At 43.8% G+C, this 14,490-nt stretch overlaps 1 protein-coding gene across 1 annotated transcript; it reads left to right on the plus strand.

The window, feature by feature from the left end:
* The first annotated feature begins 2,865 nt into the window (after window positions 1–2,865).
* Window positions 2,866–12,320, plus strand: HEATR5B (HEAT repeat containing 5B). Its single transcript, XM_085626722.1, has one exon. It carries the CDS (start codon window positions 3,107–3,109, stop codon window positions 9,251–9,253), a length of 6,147 nt encoding a protein of 2,048 aa, XP_085482848.1. The 5' UTR covers window positions 2,866–3,106; the 3' UTR covers window positions 9,254–12,320.
* The last annotated feature ends 2,170 nt before the right edge of the window (window positions 12,321–14,490 follow it).

Consider the following 14,490-nt stretch of genomic DNA (forward strand, 5'->3'; position numbering starts at 1 on the left):
CCAGAGACAGAGTATCATACTGCATTCTGCTGAGGATGGGCAATATCTCAGCGGTCCAGTACATCAACCGCCTGGGCGGCCCTTGTTTCAAGGCCTTATCGAACCTGGCAAAGGACTTCTGGCACTATAACCTCCAGAGGCAGATCTCATTGACAGTAGAGTACCTTCCCGGTCTGCAGAACACCGTAGCAGATTGGAACTCCAGGAACTTCTCTGAATACAGCGACTGGCAACTGGATCTTGCTGTCTTCCTGGCTTTAATAGACAGATAGGGCCCCTGCAATTTGGAACTCTCTGCCTCACAATTGAACCTCCAACTTCCACGATCTGTGAGCTGGAGACTGGGCCCGGAAGCCATGGCAGTGGAAGCCTTTCTCCAGGATTGGCCGAAGGATTGCTCATATGCGTTTTCCCCTTTCATGATGATCCACAGAGTAGCGGCTCAAGCTCGGCGAGAAGTAGCTTCCCCAGTGATGATCACACCGATCTGGAGAGCTCAAGCCTGGTTCCTGATGCTGATAGAACTGTTGTGGGATTGCCCAATACAACTGCCCTCATTCCATTTGATTCTCAAGGACCCTCGGGCTGCTCTCATCCGCTGGTCCTCCAGGGTCATTTACCACTCATGGCATGGAGGAATTCAGGGGACGCTGGAAAGACGAACATCTTTTGGCACACGCTGAAAACCTCATCCAACAGGCATTGGCAGCAGGTACAGTCAAGAGGTATCGCTCGGCTTGGAGACTATAGCACAGTTGGTGTCTGGAGAGACACTTGGATCCCATGGGGGCAAGGGTTACTCACATTCTAAACTTCCTAGCGGAACTAGCTCAGTCTGGAGTGAATCATCGAACAGTTAATTCTTTACGATCCGCCATCTCAGCGGGACACAGCGAGATTGATGGCAAACCAGCAGAGGAGCATCCCTGGGTTTGAAAGTTAAGAAGGCCATCCGCCTGTCTAAATCTCCAGAGCTTAGATATTCTGGCCTATGGGACAGTAATGCAGTGCTGAGACTTCTTCATGGCTGGCAGGATAACCAATATTAATTTCGCAAGGAGGTGTCCGCTAAATTAGCAATTCTGCTGTGTCTCATTTCCTGCAGGCGGATTTCGGATGTAAGAGCATTGGATATCTCCGCCAGAGTTTTTACCCCGTTGGGGGTCACCTTTACCATATCCAGGAGGACAAAAACTAATACCAGGTCAGTATCTTATCCTTCCTTTCTGGAACATCCTATGTTGTGGGAGGTCAGGTGTATTAAGGCATATAATAATATGACTTCAGAGCTCCGACCCCCTGGGGAACGTTAACTCCTTATCGCCATGCAGAAACCATTCAAAGGAGTTTCTTCTCCTTCCATTGCCAGGTGGGTATGGTGGATCATGGCAGAAGCAGGTGTGGATGTGCCTAGATTCAGTGCACATTCCACAAAAGGAGCTATGGCATCAAAGGCCATTCAGGAAGATGGCAGGCTGGAAGATATTATGAATGCGACAGATTGGTCTTCTGAGACTACCTTTAAGAAGTTCTGTTTCAAACCCATTTCAAAGGATGCATCGCTGGTCGTAAGTAAGCTTTAAACATATATAACGCTTGCCTCCTGTCCTGACGTAGGATGAAAAATATCCTAGCTAAGGAGAAGGAAAGTTTAAATTCTAGTAAGGACAAGGAGGCACGGATTATCCTGCCCTGAAAATACCTTCTATCTCAGTCCTTCCCAGGATGATTTGTTACCAGTAAGTACAATGCTTGCACGTTAATTACTATTTGTTGAGGTATCACTTGCAATGGCATATATGCAGTTTGGATACTGTACTCGGAGTGGATTTATTGACTACTGTTGACATATTGGTATTCTGAAGAATACGGTAACAGGGCTTTCTCTATATTGTAGGTAAAGATCAAAAGTTCAAACAGGCTGACAATCCCAGCTTAACATCCTCCAATGAAGACGAGGAAGCGGAAGTGACTTCACGTGATTATATGCAAGGAACTGAACTGTGATTGGACTATGGTTACCATGGATCCCATCAATCCTATGGTTGGTGGCATGTGTACTCTGTGATGTTTTACTGTTTTTTTGTTAAAATTCTTTTAAAACTGTGTGAAAATAAAGTGAAGAAAGCAATGCATAATCCTTGCCTCATTGTCCTTAATAGAATTAAAACTTTAACCCTCGTTAGGTAGGACATTTTTCATTTGCAGAAAAAAAAGGGAGCAAAAAAGGTGTCTGTCCCATTTGGTTCAATAAGAACAATGTGAATGGACTAGACAATGACATTTTGGGGATTATCGTGGGAAATGTAGTTTTATTTAAAACTGTTTCCTGGTTGATTGGTGTGTCTTAGACCAAAAGAGAAGCATAATCCGAGCCTCTGATCCTATGACATGAGGTACTTCCGCATTGAAAAGAGAAAACAACTGAAAGGCGAACAGCGTCGTGATTGCTGGTATCACGTCAGTCAGATACGTGTTAATGCACAGCTGTGTACTTAATCCGCCGACAACAATCAGTTGTAAACAACAAACAACAATTTGTAAAATGCATATGAATATTATGCCAATAATTCCCATCCAAACTATTTCACCTACCGGCGATCGCTGCGCTCAGTTTTTTTCTTCCGTACAAATAATATCCCACCAGATATAGGTTCTTCAATTTACCCATCGTTAATCTCTTGGGTCGCCGCAGAGTGGCAAATATAAATACTAGGACCAGAAAACTACGTATTGTCCTTCTTTTGTTTCCATAACGATTAACCGTTTGGAGCCCAAGGAGCTAAATGGAAAACCTGTGAATAGAAAGTAGCGTTTCGAAAGTTGCGATCTCTCGCTAGTCTGTCTTCCTTTTCAATTTCTCTCCATGGCGTCTTTCTGTAGGCTCCCTTCTTCCTTGTATGAGTAGTGTTTCTCCCATCTCCATTACACCTGCCGGTCGTTCCTTCCCATTAGCCCCCTCTGCGCTGTCAAACCCTTGATAGCGGAAGCAGCGACTGGCGCTGGGTGGATTGAGTCCCGAGAAACAGCTGCAGGGAAAAACCACAGTGCTCGGCGAGCACTTGCAGGCGTCACGTACCAGAGCCTGGGGGACCAATTCGCATCAATGGAGCTCGCTCACAGTTTACTGCTCAATGAAGAGGCGTTGGCACAAATCCCTGAACCGAAAAAGCCAGTTTTCGTCTTTGAGTGGCTTCGTTTTTTGGACAAGGTCATTGTTGCTGCCAACAAGACAGATGTTAAAGAAAAACAAAAGAAGCTGGTTGAGCAGCTGACTGGGCTGATCGGCAGCTCCCCTGGGCCGCCGACAAGAAAACTATTAGCTGAAAATCTTGCAACGCTGTACAGTATTGGAGACACGTTTACTGTATTTCAAACTCTGGACAAGTGTAACGAGATAATCAAGAGTAAGGATGACACCGCAGCCTACCTGCCAACCAAGCTTGCGGCAGTGGCTTGCGTTGGCTCTTTTTACGGGAAAATGGGCCGAATGCTGGGAAGCACTTTTCCAGAAACAATTAATAATCTCCTAAAGTCTCTAAAAAGCGCAGAGTCACAGGGTCGGAGCGAGATCTTACACAGCCTGCAGAAAGTCCTAGGTGGCCTGGGCGGTGCTGCTGCGTCCTATCACCGTGACATCTACAAGAATGCCCGCTCCCTCCTGACAGACCGGTCCATGGCGGTGCGATGTGCAGTGGCCAAGTGCATGCTCGAGTTACAGAATGAAGCTGTGTTCATGTGGACAGCTGAGCTTGAAAACGTGGCAACCCTCTGCTTCAAAGCTTTGGAGAACTCCAATTACGGTGTACGCGTTGCAGTATCTAAACTCTTGGGAACAGTCATGGCGACCGCCTTAATGCCAAAGCAAGCAACAGTGATGCGACAGAACATAAAGAGGGCAACGTTAGAAGAAGTGTTGGAGCTGCTGGCTACTGGGTTCCTGAGAGGAGGCTCGGGGTTCCTTAAGAGTGGAGGCGAGATGTTAAAAGGCGGAGCATCAATCAGTCGAGAAGTCCGAGTTGGAGTGACCCAAGCCTACGTTGTTTTTGTCACAGCTTTAGGAGGACAATGGCTGGAGCGCAACTTCCCAATACTTTTGTCCCATGTGTTGGATCTTGTTTCCCATCCCAGAGCAACTCAAACTCACGTAGAGGCTGTGTACTCACGAAGATGTGTTTCTTTCATCCTGAGGGCTACAGTAGGCAGTTTGTTAGGAGAGAAAGCCCAGATTGCTGCTGCCAAGGAGATCTGCCAGGCCATCGGTAAACAAATGAGGTCAGTTGAAGCTGTGGTAAATGACACCAACAATGAAAATAAGACTGGAACTTCTGATGTGGCATCAAGTCAGCATGTCATGGTATGTGCCCTTCAAGAGCTAGGTAGCCTGGTTCAGAGTCTGAATGCCACAGCTTCCCCTATTATTCAAGAACCTTCTGTAGGTCTTCTGGAGACTGTAACCTCTGTCCTCCTTCATCCAAGCATGGCTGCTCGACTTGCTGCTGCATGGTGTATGCGTTGTGTTGCTGTGGCATTACCTTTCCAACTCACACCGCTGTTGGATAGATGTGCTGAAAGAATTAATAGCCTAAAGACCTCGCCAGAAGCTGTTAGTGGGTACAGTTTTGCAATGGCAGCTCTGCTAGGTGGTGTATACCAGTGCCCTCTGGGTATTCCTCATGCTAAAGGAAAAGTCCTTGTTAGTATTGCTGAAGATCTGTTGCGCACTGCTTTGCAGAATAGCAGGATGTCATTGCAGCGCACCCAAGCTGGGTGGCTGTTACTTGGTGCACTAATGACTTTGGGACCATCAGTTGTGCGTTACCATCTCCCTAAAATGCTTCTGCTGTGGAGAAATGTCTTTCCCCGTTCCATAAAAGAGCTGGAGGCAGAAAAGGCACAAGGAGACTCTTTCACATGGCAAGTGACACTTGAAGGGCGGGCTGGAGCCCTTTGTGCAATGAGAAGTTTTGTTGCCCACTGCCCTGAACTCCTTACCGAGGACGTGATTCGGAAACTGATGACGCCTATCGAGTGTGCTATGACAATGTTGTCTCACATTCCCTCAGTGATCAAAGCCCATGGCGCTCACCTAAAAGCTAGCGCTGCTATGGTCCGCCTTAGACTTTACGATATTCTGGCCTTGCTACCACCTAAAACATATGAAGGGTCCTTTAATACACTTCTCCGTGAGCTTGTTGCAGAATTTACATTAACAGACAACTCCGCCAACACCACAACGTCCCTTCTACGGTCTCTTTGCCACTATGATGACAGCGTCCTGCTTGGTTCCTGGTTGCAAGAAACGGACCATAAATCGATTGAAGACCAGCTACAACCAAACAGCGCATCTGGCAGTGGTGCATTAGAGCATGACCCCTCCTCGATCTATCTACGTATTCCTTCTGGAGAAGCTGTACCGGGTCCTCTTCCACTTGGAGTATCTGTCATTGATGCCTCTGTGGCCCTCTTTGGTGTGGTATTTCCTCATGTCTCTTTCAAGCACAGACTTCAGATGCTGGATCATTTTGCAGAGTGTGTCAAACAAGCTAAAGGTGTGCGTCAGCAGGCAGTACAGCTCAATATCTTTACTGCTGTGCTCAGTGCGTTAAAAGGATTGGCAGAAAACAAAAGCACTTTGGGACCGGAAGAAGTTCGCAAGTCTGCCTTGGCCTTGGTTATGGGTGCATTGGATAACTCCAATCCCATTTTGAGATGTGCAGCTGGAGAAGCTCTTGGTAGAATGGCTCAGGTTGTTGGAGAAGCAACCTTTATTGCAAGAATGGCTCAGTACAGCTTTGACAAGTTAAAGTCAGCACGGGATGTTGTGTCTAGGACCGGCCATTCTTTGGCTCTAGGCTGTCTACATCGATATGTTGGTGGGATTGGGTCCGGGCAACATCTGAAGACAAGTGTTAGTATTCTCTTGGCATTGGCACAAGATGGAACCTCTCCTGAAGTTCAGACATGGTCTCTTCATTCTCTTGCCCTTATAGTAGACTCTAGTGGACCAATGTATCGTGGATATGTGGAACCAACATTATCTTTGGTCCTCAACCTGCTTTTGACTGTTCCTCCTTCACACACAGAAGTACATCAGTGTCTTGGAAGATGTCTAGGCGCTATAATTACTACAGTGGGGCCAGAACTGCAAGGTAACAGTGCCACAATTTCAACAATCCGTTCTTCGTGTTTGGTGGGTTGTGCAATTATGCAGGACCACTCTGACTCTCTTGTTCAAGCAGCTGCCATCTCTTGCCTTCAGCAGCTCCACATGTTTGCACCACGGCATGTCAACCTATCCAGCTTGGTTCCCACCCTGTGCGTCCATCTGTGTAGTTCACATTTGTTACTACGTCGAGCTGCTGTTGCTTGTCTACGGCAGCTGGCGCAGAGAGAAGCTGCAGAAGTTTGTGAATATGCTATGAGCCTAGCCAAGACTTCGCAAGACAAAGACAACAGCGCCATAAATATAACAGATACTGGTCTTGAAGGTGTCCTTTTTGGAATGCTAGACCGTGAGATTGATCGCAAGCTGTGTTCTGACATTCACGATACACTGGGCCACATGCTTTCATCTCTTGCAGTCAACAAACTGTCACATTGGTTATTGCTTTGCAAGGATGTATTAGCAGCCACAAGCGATGTTAGTTCTGCTGCTCCAGTGTCAGGAGGCAGGGATGAAGACTCTGATAAGAAGGATGAAATGGACGATGACTCTATGTTCACCACATTGGGGGATGATGATAAATTCAAGCCATCTGTTACTCCTCGGTGGGCCACACGTGTGTTTGCTGCTGAATGTCTGTGTCGCATTATCACGCTGTGTGAGACTAGCCACCAGGCTCATTTTGATCTGGCAAATGCCCGTTCAGCCAAGCTCAAAAATCAAAAAAGCGACCTGCTTGTACTCCATCTCTCTGACCTGATCCGTATGGCTTTTATGGCATCAACTGATCACAGCAACCAGTTGCGTATGGCAGGCCTGCAAGCACTGGAGGACATCATAAAAAAATTTGCTTCTGTACCAGAGCCAGAATTCCCAGGGCACGTCATATTGGAGCAGTATCAGGCTAATGTTGGAGCGGCACTGCGACCAGCATTTTCTCAAGATACACCCTCAGATATAACCGCAAAAGCCTGTCAGGTGTGCAGTGCATGGATTGGGAGTGGAGTTGTCAGCGACCTCAATGATCTCCGACGTGTTCACAATTTGCTTGTCTCCTCACTAGATAAGGTGCAAGCAGGAAAAGGGTCCTCAAGTCAGCTTTACAGGGAGAGTGCTGCAACAATGGAAAAACTGTCTGTTTTAAAAGCCTGGGCAGAGGTTTATGTTGTGGCGATGAAAACCAAAAAAGAGGCTGAGACGACACCAAAAATATCCCGCTTGAGGGGAGATGATGAGGATGAGTACGCCTATGGCACTGTGGATGAGCTCCCCCCAGACAGCTTGATAACACTTGTTCAACCTGAATTACCATCACTTAGCAGCCTCTGGCTTGCTGCCCTCAAAGACTATGCGCTTCTGACCCTCCCTCCTGAATTTGCAAGTCAGCTTCCACCAGAAGGTGGAGCTTTCTATACTCCAGAGACAATTGATACTGCCAGATTACATTATCAGAATTCTTGGGCTCCTATATTGCACGCTATGGCGCTCTGGCTTAATACTGCTGGATTTAACACCCCAGAGTCAACGGAAGAAGCAGAAAGTGCACCTAGCCAGACAAGACTGGTTGTATCGAACCAAGCACCTGGAAGTGGCTCGACAGCAAAGTCTCTGCCAGAGTTAACTAAAGAAAACATGCATTTAATTTTGGGTGTCAGTATACAATTCTTCTGTAGTCCTAGACCTGAAGAGCCTATAGAACATGTCACAGCATGTCTCCAGGCACTAGATACATTGCTTGATTCCCCTTATGCCCGAACACATATTGCAGAAGACTATCTCGTTAGTGTTGAACTTTTAAATGTACTACATCGCCTTTTGCTTACCTGGGATCCACCGCTTGTCCAACTGCTTGTGACTGATGTTCTTCGACAGATTGTACAGGCCTCTCTAGATTATTCACGAGCAAAACTAAATGTCTCAAATGAAGATGGCTCAAAGGAAAAAGACACTAGCATGTTGGAAAGGGAAGGTGACGACAGTGGTAGCATTGTCCCTGGAAAATCTCTTGTCTTTGCAGCAATGGAGTTATTGATGTTTATTCTGGTGCGACATTTGCCTCAGCTTAGTATAAAAATGTCAGAGTCTCCTAATCACATGCCCAGCAAACCACAACAGCTGCCAGAGGAAAGTGCTCGCCTTGTGGCTGTCTCTGTTACCATCCTTTCTGACTTGCCAGCACTTTGTCCCCCAGCGGGATGCATGACCGTATTACCAACAATCCTGTATTTAACTACACAAGTACTGAAAGAGACGGCAGTAAAATGTGTGGATGGGCAAGTTCCTTTACCAGTAAGCGCTGCTTTGCAGGGCCTGAAAAACATTGTGTCTTCACCACTGGCCAGGACAGACAAAACTCAAAAGCAGTGGACCAGCCTTATACGCAGTGCTTTAGCATCCACCTTGGAATATTCTGAGCCAAGTGACTCCAATTCTGTTGATGAAGTTACTATGCTAACAGCTATCGTCCTCTTTCTTTGGTCTGCAAGCGTGGAAGTAATAGGTGTTCAGTCCCTACAAAATGGATGCTTGACCAGATTTAAAAATGCTCTAAATTCCAGTGACCCTTGGGTTCAAGCCAAAAGTTACCAGCTACTGCTTTCTATTTTTCAGCATTCGAATCGCGCCCTCTCAACACCGTACATACATTCATTGGCACCAATTATGGTTGAGAACCTGAAAGCTGTAGAAAATAATAAACCAACCTGTAGCGCTGAGCTTTTGGCAGTCCAGGAAGGAATTAAAGCCCTTGAAACATTAGTTTCCCTGACAGAAGAACAAAATCGAGTCCAGTTGCTTGCTCTGCTTGTCCCAACTTTAATCTCTTATCTACTGAATGATAAACTTTTAGCTTCAGCCTCTCCTGTATCCAAAGATCTCCATGAGTTTGCACTTCAGAACCTTATGAGAATTGGCCCCCTTTACTCCCAGGCTTTCAAAACAATAATGGGAGCTGCGCCAGAGCTAAAAGCACGCCTAGAGACTGCCATCAGAGTAAGCCAGGCCAGCAAGGCAAAAGCGGCAGCTAGGCAGCCTGCACCAACAATTAACGCTGCCCCAACAATTAAACTCAAAACAAGTTTCTTGTGAACTGTTTTTTTGGGTGTCTCCTAAACTGAAGAATAAGCATTCCAGGAGACTATAGAAAGTGCTATATATTGACAATAAAAATGAATCCTTGAGAAGGTATTGAGAATGAATGTTCTGAATATGCACCTTTGAGATGCAAGCTAAAAAGGCATTTGTTGGCATCTAAATTATGAAACAAAGAAACCCGATGCATATTTTATTCTTTTAATCTTTAATTATGTAGCCTTGGGTACTTAATTTAATTGAAACATTTTGACGGGCTTTTGTTTCATTTCACAATACATTCTGTCCTCCCCTTATTTTATGTGACTGTTACAATTCATGTTTAAGTGCATGCGTTGACAGGTTTATTTATTAAATATGGCATAAATATAAGAAACAATTAAAATAGTGTGCTACCTTGTTAGGCAAGAAAGCTGTTTTGTTTTAATGGGTAAAAAACTGGCAGTCTTGCAAGGATGATATAGTGATTATGTTAATCCATACTTCCAGTTGCTGGCTTCCAGGATTTGCAACTCCAACATAGAGGCACGGCGTCTAATTACACTATTAATTTATGAAATGAAAGTGTAGCAACTAGGTCCAAGAAAGATGGGAAAGTTTTAAAGACTTAGTGCTATTTACACGTGAGAAACCAATACCTTCAAGAAACGTTGTCATGTTGTGCTCACCCTTGTCTTACAATTGGCATATTACTCTTTGTATTCATAAAAAAATACAAGTCAAATGTATGAAATATTTAGCAATTGTGACTGTAGTGACAAACCAATTTTCATAAACCTAGGAGAAAAAAGAGGAAGAAGTGGGTCGTTTGACATGTGACTCAGTTTCTTTGCAGATTGCTGGTGGATATGGCAGCAGGATTTAGTTCTTTTTTGGGCTGTGAGTGGACATTGAGGCATGAATTCCTTCTATGTATAAGCAATTTTCCAGTGGGTGACTAATGATTCCTTTTAGTGATTTCCAGTGCATAACAGATGGTTGTAGATGGCAGCTACAGGAACACGGACCATTTCCCGTTTTGTGTTTGTTTCATGGAAGGATCTTTCTGTTTATTCTAGTGTCTTTGCTGATGCTCATCCACAATCCTCTGATTGCCGCCAGGATTTAAGCATTTTCTTTTAAAACAGCTGCTACTCTTTTTCTGCTATATCAAAGTATGTCGTATCGCTTGCCAACATAGTGGCATATTTTGTGTGTCATGTTCAGGGTTATTGTTTGTGCTCTGGTCGGAGCTGGTGCTGTCTGTGAGTTTGTTGCATATTGACTTCTTTATGCTTTTTGTTTCATATGCCAGTGATGGTGTTGAAAAAACATTTTTCTCGAGGTTTGTGAGTACGCTGCGTAACTGCAGTTTAATATAAGAATAAAATTGACTAGCTGCCTCTCTGGATATAATCTTGTACTGGGAATGCCTATTTATTGTAATTCCACTGTTCTTGTTGATATTCGTCTCGGGGATCTCCACAACCATAGTTGCTAATATTGCTTTTTCTAGAAAGGACAAAGTGTCATGGATTCAAATAAATCCTGAATAAAACTGGACTTTTTCTTTGTTAAGATGGTATGTTCAAGGTGTGCTTTTAGACAGATGCTTTTGTCAAGTTTAAGTGCACAAGATTCGGGTGCTCTGGGTTTCTCCTATGAACTATGGGGAGCAACGAGTGTGCTTGGTTCTGGCTCTCGTTATGATGTTTTGACTGCAGTAAGGTGGTTCATGTCCATCAGTTATTTTTGGATGTGTTGGTTGAGTTCTCTTGTAGTTGGATATATTTTTTTAATATGGATAATTGTGTTCTTTTCTGCGGTTGACAGTGTTCATTATGACTGCTACTGTTGGCATGGTTGTTAATTGTGCTTCGGGTACTTTTCAGTGAATGTATGGCTCATCTTTCAAGCGTTGTTGAGCTTGTACATTTTTGTTTTAGCTCTTTTAGCTAGCATTCTTGGTATTGATCTGCATCAGAACTTTTCTGTTTTCCAATCATTCCTTGTGGTGGGATGCAGCCTAATTATTGGTTATGGACATTTGCCTTCCATTAAAAAAATCTCTTGAATGTAGAATATGTCCATATGTATCATTCTGTTTTTTATCGTGTATTGTAAATATCTGAAAAATGTACAGGTCAAGGGGTAAAAAGCCTACTCTTAGTATTTCTTTTCTTTGAAAGTGACCGGTCCCAGTAGGAGAAGCCTTTCTTCTCTCTCTATCACTTTTCATATCTTTCTTTTTTTGATGACCCCAACATGAGCAGTCTTCAAGCTTTCCTAATTTTAATTTATACTGTCTGTCTTTCTTTTTCTGTCGTGGCAGCAGCTACAATCCAAATATCTGCAAATTCCGTTATTCTGTTTTTTCAGAGCCTCCGTTTTCCATTGTGTCTCCAGGCAGGAGTAATCCGCCTATTATCTGCATTACTGTTTTTGCAGTTTTGTAATGAACTTGCAGCTGGTAAACTAACTGAGCTCACAGAGTGAATCCAGTGGTTGCTTAAGCACAAGTGAAGCCGACTGAAGCTGCAGGTTAAACATTTTATGTCATTTTGAAATGTAGAAATGCGAGAAGGTCTGAGTCTTATTGTGTTTCTTAACATAGGTTGCTCATAAAGGTTCAAGTTCTTTCAGTTAGTAAATTATTTTCGTTTTGCTAGGTACCTGGCCTGAAAGATGTACATTTCGGCAAATAATGTTAAACAGTTTGAACAAATAAAATGCCTTGCGAACACTATGAACATCCGTGTGATGGGGGAACATGGTCACTTTATATGCAGCGTGAGTGAAGCTTGAGAGGGGCTTGGAACCACATCTGGCACCTAAGGGGAGGTTTTCAGAGTTAGTGCAGTTGGGCTAAGTGCTATCTGAAGGTCCCCGATCAGTTCTGGTGGCCGAGGTCTAAGCTTCCCTTAAATGTTTCGAGGATCATTGAATTAGATATGTAAAAGGGAATGTCCAGACAGATGAACTCAAAATGTATATTCTTTTTTCAGTATCAAGATACTAGTCATAAGCATGAATGAGATGACAGCAATGGATGAAAATGAATGGCAATTCAAAAAGAGTAAAACAATTTTTTTAAAAAAGGAATAAAATGTCTTTAACGTGGAAACTTACTGTCAAACTGAATTTGAAGTGTAAATAATAAGAATACAAGCTTAGGGATTTCGCTGGAAGCGTCTTTCTTTTCAGGGATTTGGAAACTATGTACCATGCACCTATATTTTGTCAGCTACCCCATCAAGGAAGGAAAAAACCTGTAAAATGTTGTTCTCCAAAGCTTCTTTAATGGGAGCAAGACTTTAGCAAACGTTGTCTCCATCAAAGATCTTACCCCAGGAACACAGCCAAATATGCAAGTAACTGACTGTAAAGGCATCAAACAGTACTCCCTTGCATCACCTATTTACCACACACATACATTTGCTGTCAATGGGCACCTGTATAAACTGAGAAAATAAAATAGTAATTTATTACAGCACTCCAGTCTCGGCTCACTCTGCACTTAGCAATGGTGCTGTAATGCTATACTAATTATATATTGTGCAGGGCCGTCTCTACCATTAGGCAAGACTAGGCGGCCGCCTAGGGCGGCAAAAGGGGGAAACATTTTATCCATACCTGGCGCGGCCTACTTTTTGGGTGGATTTAAGCCCACTGTGCGCACGGGCACCTGCCTTCTAAAACACAACACCATACAAAGGTGAACAAAAGCCACACGTTTTCATCATTTTGAAGACGCAGTAGTCCCTGGCCTCTGGATAGGGTGCTATTCTGCTCTGCAGACACCTTTCTAGATTATAGTCTCAAAATTTTATTCCCAGAATTTACAGTTGCAATAAAGTGAACACTTCCTAATCTTCACAGAGCCTGTTATTTGAGCGTCACTAGGCAGAGGTCGCTCTGCCAAGCCTTTGACGCCCTACTGCGTTTCATTACTCACCCTTCATAAAATGGCGCTGCTGAGCGGAAAAGTGGTTACGTTTAAATAAAATAACCATTTCAAAACTCGTTTTTTTTTATCAACTAACAAATATCACCTTAACGTAACCGAGATAACTGGTGCTCATTTCATCGAGTCTGAGAGGATGAAAGGAGGAGTTAACGCAGAGATTACTGGTTCTCATTTCATCAAGCCTGAGAGGATGAAAGGTTGAGTTAATCTGACCAAACCAGGCTTCAAAACCTACGACCTCTTGCTTTCTGCAGGGAAGCTCTTCTTCATACCCTTCTGCAACATGTGCATTGACCCATCAAGCTATTTAAAGTTTTTTTAAAACACTTTCATATTAATTATTTGAACTTTCAAAAATGCCACGCAGCATACAAGTCAGTTCTTAGGATAAATACGCTTAGTACAGGGGAAGGTCATCCCAATCAGCATGGCACAGAATATGAGGCGATAGAATATTTTGACATAAATATGAAGCTAAATATACATAATGTTTGGAAATACTTTCTGCAGACTGGTCAATTGCGAATTTAACAGGACGACAAAAATAACGTCAATGGAAGCTTTATTTTGATTTACAGTAGCCTTTGTTTATTGTTTGAGGGCTGTTACTGCTCTAAAATGCAGCAAAAATCACTTCTGCTGTGAAGTCGGAAATAACTGCAACAACCAATGTACTTACGAACTAGCTCTCGGTAGAACAACCCGTGGCCTGAGGCACTTGAGTGTTGCATTTGCCATACTTGTGTTGGGATTAGTGGCATGGTGCCAGGCGTGACACCTTCATCAAATCCTTACTTTTGGGGGGGGGGGGCAAAAAACACTTTCTGGTTGTAGATTCATAGTCCGCGTTTACACGGGTAAAAACAAAAGCACAAGTTACCGAAAGCATGGGGAAGTGGCTGAACGGACTGCATTAGCTGAAGGTGTCACGCGAGGCATTGGCCACCTTTATGACGTTTTATGTAACAGCAGGTTTTTACAGACGCTTGAATTATTTCCATGGCAGCTTTGCGTTATGCGGATGTAAATTAAAGCCTAAACCGTATGGTAGTATACCTTCCTTTATTTCTAATGCATTAATTCTCCTAGCCTGGATGACAGGGGGAGAGAGTGATGGTAGTAAAAGGGAGGGGGTGGCATTTTTCAATTCTTGCCTAGGGCGGCAAAACACCTAGAAACGGCCCTGATATTGTGTGCTAAACAAGTGTCATTTAACAATAGATATTTGAGTGATGGGAATTTCCCATTGTAATAAGGTGCATAGATAAATGTTGGATTTGCTGCATAT

The sequence above is a fragment of the Triturus cristatus genome, chromosome 9, assembly GCF_964204655.1.
Source record: "Triturus cristatus chromosome 9, aTriCri1.1, whole genome shotgun sequence".
NCBI lineage: Eukaryota > Metazoa > Chordata > Amphibia > Caudata > Salamandridae > Triturus > Triturus cristatus.